General features: G+C 40.5%; 1 protein-coding gene across 1 annotated transcript in view; it reads right to left on the reverse strand.

The window, feature by feature from the left end:
• Positions 1-8,167, reverse strand: part of LOC107086107 (A disintegrin and metalloproteinase with thrombospondin motifs 18-like) — a 36,547-nt gene that overhangs the window by 16,360 nt on the left and 12,020 nt on the right. The window contains exons 7-9 of the mRNA XM_015376854.1: positions 6,951-7,099; positions 3,952-4,009; positions 1,471-1,619 (exon numbers count right to left, since the gene is read on the reverse strand). Coding sequence (XP_015232340.1) covers positions 1,471-1,619; positions 3,952-4,009; positions 6,951-7,099 — 356 coding nt within the window. The remainder of the gene's footprint in view (positions 1-1,470; positions 1,620-3,951; positions 4,010-6,950; positions 7,100-8,167) is intronic.

The raw sequence follows: 8,167 nt of genomic DNA on the forward strand, positions 1-8,167 counted from the left end.
CTACAGCATACAGACTGGAGTCAAAGATTCAACAACTTCTCTGGAAACGTGAGTCAGCAACCAGATCCTCTTCTCCAAGTTCACGAATCAAATTTCCCACTGAGCCTGAACTAATCGCTATGTCTTACCCTCACTTTTCAGTTCCGGTTGAGCAGTGTTCAGAGCAACACTTCTCTCTGCGTTATCTCTTTTCTCTGGTCTTCCTTTTTGGTTTTCAGCATTTGGGTCTTAACTTTAGTAAAATCGTGACACCTACATCATGATGAAAATGTGAATTACATCATAAAAGGTTTTTCACCCGTTTCGGATGTGATCAAGCATTAAATGGCTGTTATTAGTGGTTATAAGTCCCATAGAATGGCTTCAGACTGCAGCTCCTCTACCTTCTGGTAGGTTTCTTATAGCTGATAACATGCAGCTTATAGGGGATAACAGCTGCTTCACCGTCTCTAAAACCGTCATTTTAATTTACAGTTTACCTACTTTTAGTTTTTAACCTTTACTTTGAACAAATTCCACATGTTTAACTCCATACGGACCTCATTCTGTCTTTTAAAAAAAACTACATACATACTTTTTTTTTGCAATACATAAAGAACCACATAAATACATTAATAAATTGCAAGTGCAAAAATTAAATTGGTTCAGGTTTAGGATTCATTCGTTGATAACAAGCTACTGCCCCTATTAATAGGTAGAATTTGCAATCTGGAGCCATTCTATGGGACAGAAAACCACTAATAACGGCCATTTAATGGGAAGATAACATCCCAACCGGATAGGCTTTTATATTATTGTGGATTTTAAAAAGGAAGGAAGTTATCAAAAATCATGACCCTAAAACAAACATCTGAAATATCCAATAAATCTTCATACTTTTTCTCCAAAAACAAGTTGCAGCATGTCTGCTGTGCAACACGACATTAATATAGAATCTCCTGTGCTGGAGAAAACATGCACGGAGCTCTTGGCTGAAGGGGGGATACGCTGCTCTGGGATCTTCATCTTTAGAGCAGGACTTCTACTTAAGAGTGAACAGCTTTAGTAGACATTCACTGAAAGACTTGGCAGCTTCCTAGAAAAGCAGAAACATGCTATTAGGAGACGTTTTTATGTCTAAACCTCACTGAGAGACAGTCTGTCAGTCTGGACTGTCAGCCTGACAGATGAGAGTCGGTATCTGTATGTTTGCATGTGTTTGTTGGTTAGAGGGAGGGCGAATATGAGCACATATCCATGCTGACAGCTACCTGGCTGAAAGCTCATTCAGGTGTTCAGAAAAGAAAGCGTGAGGAATAAAAGAGCTTCAAGAATACCATTCTGCTAAAAGTGCAAGTCTTGTCAGCTGTGCGATGGGACTAATTATTTCCTCATCTGTTTGGCAACTCAATCTGGTTCAAAGCATAGAAATGAATGTGATTAACTGCTTTGGAATCGAGCATGACTGCCTGCATGTGTGTGCAGACGTACCTCGGGTTGGTGCAGGATCGTTCCCTGTACATGACCCCTCCTCCGCATGTTCTGGAGCAGTCAGACCACTGGGACCAGGCCGACCACTGGCCGTGGATGGCCCTCGGTCCATGCTCCCCGTATTTCACACACTGACCCCTTCGACACCACTGGAGCAAAAGAAAGAACAAAGAAATAGAAAAAAAAAAAACGACAGAAATAACTTAGTGAAAGTGCTCGGGTGTCTCGTCTGAATTTCAGGAATTGGACGACTGCCCAGAACCACACCTGGTCACCCGGGCCTTACAGCTACTGCCAAAACATGCAAAACACACATCCATTGTGCATGACTCCCCAGCTGATCGAAGCCAAGACCTGCTCTCACACTTCGCCACCTTTCTACCTGTCAAAATATCAGCTTTCCACACATGAAATAGGGTCTAGCTTGGCGATAACAATAACCTGAATGCTTTTACATGTGCAGCTGTGAAAAAGTTTTCACATTCCCAAAGCTTTTTACACACTTTCTCACATTAAAGCAGCAAACCTCAGTGTTTCTGTCTGCTTTCAACAACCTCTGCTGGACAAAAAGTCACAGATACTCTACTTGCAAGGTGGAAGAGATGCTGAGCAAAGCGACCCATAGCCTGATGCTGCCTCTTCCTTGTTTCATACAGGAAACAAGGTGGAAGGACCCTAACCCGAACACTTATGTTGTTTATCCATAATGAGATGCACAGAGCACCTAACTCGTCTCTAAACTCCTCTTCATTCCGGAGCTGAACACGTTTTAGATGCTTTTCACTAAAATCTCTGATGTCTTCATAGAACAGACACACAAATAACTGAGTGTTCACTCATTGGGCAACAAACTGAAATTATTTATTTTTATTTAAGGGTGTAGGGGAATTAAGCAACACATTTCAGAACATTTCTGTTAAATTTTACTGCTCATCTTGTGACTTTACCATGACGGAGTGTTAGGACCAGGCTAGAGATTTTTTTTTCTGTTTCGAGAATAAAGTTGTAAACTTGTGAGAATAAAGTCGCAAACAGAATAGTCATTAAATAACTAGAATAAAGTCGTAACATTACAAGAAAAAAGTTGCAACGAAAATGGTCATAAAATTGCGAGAATAAAATTATGACAATAAAGTCATAACATTATGTCCTAAAATTATGAGAAACAAGTTGTATTTTGCTGATGAAGATTCTCAGTCATCCAGGTCAGGGGTCACTAACGCGGTGCCCACGGGCACCAAGGGGCCCTCAAGGACCACATGGGGGGCCCTCTTCGTCTTTTGAAAACAGAACAACTCACTCAGTGGGTTAAGTTAAAAAAAAAATTTATTCTGTTGCTCTTCCTTTTAATCATTTATGCATTATTTCATCATGTTAACTATTTCATCATATTTCAGTGGTTTCAAAATGACAACATTAAAAAGAAAATTAGAAATGAATAAAAGAATAAAATAAGAATAAAAAAGAGTTTTTATGGATGAGATTTACTGTAGGTGAACACTGATCCCTCCAGTTCATAGGTCAGTATTGGTAGCCCTTCCTATGACTCGGTAGCCATGAAGTAGCCCTTAGCCGTAAAAAGGTTGGTGACCCCTGATCCAGGTCATAGTCATTCCGTAAAAGTTCAAAAAATATCCGCAGTGAATTTGAGTCTTAAGATCCAGACATTTGAATTGAGAAAAGCTTCCTGGAGAGGAAGCGAAACGTCTTCAAACCGTGGAAACAAAATCCAGTGGATATTTTTTGAACTTTTACGGAAAGTTGTATCTTATGAAAACTGCTACAAGAAGCACTTTCTTCCCTAAAATAAGGAATGTGGAGCATCATGTGAAGTTATACTTTAGCATCGGTTTGACAAATAAAGAAAACCTTTCAGCAAATCAGCATCAAATTGGGCAGGATGTCAAAGTGGACTCAGGTTGCTGATTGGTGGAGCTGGTTGGCCGCCATAAACTGGGCGGAGCTCCAAGCTTTCTTTCTGAAATGGGTTGTGGTATGGTGACTTCAATCTGGTAATATTGAAATTTTTTTCTTGTAATATTACGATTTTATTCTCACAATATTGAAACTTTATTCTTATAATGTTACGACTTTATTCTCAAAATAAAATTTAAAAAAATCCCTAGCCTGGCCCTAAATCTCCATAGTAGTTTACTCACTGTTTGAACTGGGTTTTATAAAAGGCAGACATGGATCTGTATTTACATTTTTTGCTATTTCAGCATTATTTCAGATCCATTATATCAACTTACTATCTTTATTCAAATCTTGAGAGTTTTCAAAAAANGGTTTCCAGATGGATATGCGGAGCAAATCCATCTGGCGGAGTCAGGTTACCAATTACCTAATGATGAGTCTTATGTCTTTATGTGACTGCTTTATCTTGGTGTAAAATGGCCTTAAACTTAACATGAGCTAACAATGATATCATGACTTGGCCCCATAGGATTTCATATTTATTCCTCACCATCTTCCGTCCACCCTCTTGTCTCGCTGATCCCAAAACTCACAGTTTAGCAGCTGCAGACAGCGGCCTCTCCTGCAGAGATCCGTTTAACGCCGCAGGAATGATAAATGAACTTGACAGCTAACGCGGTTTAGGAGGCTTTGTGGCCCTTTTTTCGGTCTGCCAGTCACGCTGTATAATGTGTATCATATGAGAAGCAGACAGCCTCAGAAAGCGTCTTTGATCCTTTGCAGGGATTAGGAGACGAGTCGACTGAATCGGACAGGGCAGCCCCATCAGTCTGTCTGCCCCAGTGGTAAAGAGTGCACTGATAAAGTGAATGAAGAAAAGAAAGGGGACTGGAGAGGAAGATAAGAGGAAAGCCCATGCCTTTCCAAGCATTATAAACCTAATGCTTAGAAAGGTATGGGCTTTTCTCTGTTATCTTTAATGCACTTTATCAGAATTGGGAAATAAAATATATATATATATATGTCCTAATGGACTTTTTGGAAACCTGCAGCAGTTATTTTTGCTCCTAAACCATTTTAGAGGAGTCCAAGAGGGTCAGGTTATCCTGTTAAATTATCACTGAAAAGGAAAATATCCAAATGAGATAAAAGTTTCCAGTTGGTAAAAACGCAGAGGAAGTTTATCAAGGTGAGTTTGAGAAGCTTTTTGGCCCAGGAACAGGGATCTGCAATCTTTACAATGCAAAGAGTCCTTTTTGCCCTCAATGTAACTTAAAAAAAACTCCTCTAGAGCTGAGAATTAATAAATTGATGACCTTTAAATAAAAAAAAAAAAAACACATAATGTTTAGCCAAAATCAATTTGTGGTAACATTCACACAAAGTTAGATGCTTAAAGGATCATTTCGTTAAGAAGTTCAGACCACTTGAGGTTTAGGAGGCTCATTCGAAATTTCTAAACTTTGTCAAAAGATCCAGAATTGAGAATCAATAGGAACCAGAATCCAAACAAGGAATCGGAATCACTGGAATCCAAAGATGCCCAACCCTTCCTACTGTCAGGACTCCAGTCTGTGTGTTTGTGTTTCTGTGTTTGTCTCCCTTCCTCCACCAGGAGGCGCCTGGTTCTGGTCCGCCTCCTCACACACCTGCTGATGGTTTCCCCGTTAACGGCGTGTTCTTAAGCTGCTGACTGCCTCTACCTCGACGCCAGAGTGTTTGCCAGCTTTGGGTACTCTAGTCAAGCTGAGTTTTGCTGAGTCAAGCTCAGTTCTTGTCAACCTGAGTTTTAACATTGTTTTTGTCTTTGCCTCTCAGCAGGAAGTCATTCTGCAAACTGGATTTTTCGGACCTTCTCTCCCTGGAAGGATCAACAGAGCTTCAAGCTTCAAGCTGGGGTTACAGGAGGTTTGGATCCACTTTCCCCAAGAGATTGTTTGAGCTTCACACTGAGAAAGGGATTCATCTCCACTACGACCCGTTCAAGTACCGCAGGAAATCTGAGTGGCAGTCAGCTTCTCCTTTCACCTACAAACAACCGCATTCTGGGTAAACCCTGTTCATTCCTCCACAGAATCAGACAAACATGGGAACTACAGCATACAGACTGGAGTCAAAGATTCAACAACTTCTCTAGAAACGTGAGTCAGCAACCAGATCCTCTTCTCCAAGTTCACGAATCAAATTTCCCACTGAGCCTGAACTAATCGCTGTGTCTTCCCCTCACTTTTCAGTTCCGGTTGAGCAGTGTTCAGAGCAACACTTCTCTCTGCGTTATCTCTTTTCTCTGGTCTTCCTTTTTGGTTTTCAGCATTTGGGTCTTAACTTTAGTAAAATCGTGACACCTACATCATGATGAAAATGTGAATTACATCATAAAAGGTTTTTCACCCGTTTCGGATGTGATCAAGCATTAAATGGCTGTTATTAGTGGTTATAAGTCCCATAGAATGGCTTCAGACTGCAGCTCCTCTACCTTCTGGTAGGTTTCTTATAGCTGATAACATGCAGCTTATAGGGGATAACAGCTGCTTCACCGTCTCTAAAACCGTCATTTTAATTTACAGTTTACCTACTTTTAGTTTTTAACCTTTACTTTGAACAAATTCCACATGTTTAACTCCATACGGACCTCATTCTGTCTTTTAAAAAAAACTACATACATACTTTTTTTTTGCAATACATAAAGAACCACATAAATACATTAATAAATTGCAAGTGCAAAAATTAAATTGGTTCAGGTTTAGGATTCATTCGTTGATAACAAGCTACTGCCCCTATTAATAGGTAGAATTTGCAATCTGGAGCCATTCTATGGGACAGAAAACCACTAATAACGGCCATTTAATGGGAAGATAACATCCCAACCGGATAGGCTTTTATATTATTGTGGATTTTAAAAAGGAAGGAAGTTATCAAAAATCATGACCCTAAAACAAACATCTGAAATATCCAATAAATCTTCATACTTTTTCTCCAAAAACAAGTTGCAGCATGTCTGCTGTGCAACACGACATTAATATAGAATCTCCTGTGCTGGAGAAAACATGCACGGAGCTCTTGGCTGAAGGGGGGATACGCTGCTCTGGGATCTTCATCTTTAGAGCAGGACTTCTACTTAAGAGTGAACAGCTTTAGTAGACATTCACTGAAAGACTTGGCAGCTTCCTAGAAAAGCAGAAACATGCTATTAGGAGACGTTTTTATGTCTAAACCTCACTGAGAGACAGTCTGTCAGTCTGGACTGTCAGCCTGACAGATGAGAGTCGGTATCTGTATGTTTGCATGTGTTTGTTGGTTAGAGGGAGGGCGAATATGAGCACATATCCATGCTGACAGCTACCTGGCTGAAAGCTCATTCAGGTGTTCAGAAAAGAAAGCGTGAGGAATAAAAGAGCTTCAAGAATACCATTCTGCTAAAAGTGCAAGTCTTGTCAGCTGTGCGATGGGACTAATTATTTCCTCATCTGTTTGGCAACTCAATCTGGTTCAAAGCATAGAAATGAATGTGATTAACTGCTTTGGAATCGAGCATGACTGCCTGCATGTGTGTGCAGACGTACCTCGGGTTGGTGCAGGATCGTTCCCTGTACATGACCCCTCCTCCGCATGTTCTGGAGCAGTCAGACCACTGGGACCAGGCCGACCACTGGCCGTGGATGGCCCTCGGTCCATGCTCCCCGTATTTCACACACTGACCCCTTCGACACCACTGGAGCAAAAGAAAGAACAAAGAAATAGAAAAAAAAAAAACGACAGAAATAACTTAGTGAAAGTGCTCGGGTGTCTCGTCTGAATTTCAGGAATTGGACGACTGCCCAGAACCACACCTGGTCACCCGGGCCTTACAGCTACTGCCAAAACATGCAAAACACACATCCATTGTGCATGACTCCCCAGCTGATCGAAGCCAAGACCTGCTCTCACACTTCGCCACCTTTCTACCTGTCAAAATATCAGCTTTCCACACATGAAATAGGGTCTAGCTTGGCGATAACAATAACCTGAATGCTTTTACATGTGCAGCTGTGAAAAAGTTTTCACATTCCCAAAGCTTTTTACACACTTTCTCACATTAAAGCAGCAAACCTCAGTGTTTCTGTCTGCTTTCAACAACCTCTGCTGGACAAAAAGTCACAGATACTCTACTTGCAAGGTGGAAGAGATGCTGAGCAAAGCGACCCATAGCCTGATGCTGCCTCTTCCTTGTTTCATACAGGAAACAAGGTGGAAGGACCCTAACCCGAACACTTATGTTGTTTATCCATAATGAGATGCACAGAGCACCTAACTCGTCTCTAAACTCCTCTTCATTCCGGAGCTGAACACGTTTTAGATGCTTTTCACTAAAATCTCTGATGTCTTCATAGAACAGACACACAAATAACTGAGTGTTCACTCATTGGGCAACAAACTGAAATTATTTATTTTTATTTAAGGGTGTAGGGGAATTAAGCAACACATTTCAGAACATTTCTGTTAAATTTTACTGCTCATCTTGTGACTTTACCATGACGGAGTGTTAGGACCAGGCTAGAGATTTTTTTTTCTGTTTCGAGAATAAAGTTGTAAACTTGTGAGAATAAAGTCGCAAACAGAATAGTCATTAAATAACTAGAATAAAGTCGTAACATTACAAGAAAAAAGTTGCAACGAAAATGGTCATAAAATTGCGAGAATAAAATTATGACAATAAAGTCATAACATTATGTCCTAAAATTATGAGAAACAAGTTGTATTTTGCTGATGAAGATTCTCAGTCATCCAGGTCAGGGGTCAC

Source organism: Cyprinodon variegatus, unplaced genomic scaffold, assembly GCF_000732505.1.
Source record: "Cyprinodon variegatus isolate N-32 unplaced genomic scaffold, C_variegatus-1.0 Scaffold143, whole genome shotgun sequence".
In the NCBI taxonomy this organism is placed as follows: Eukaryota; Metazoa; Chordata; class Actinopteri; order Cyprinodontiformes; family Cyprinodontidae; genus Cyprinodon; species Cyprinodon variegatus.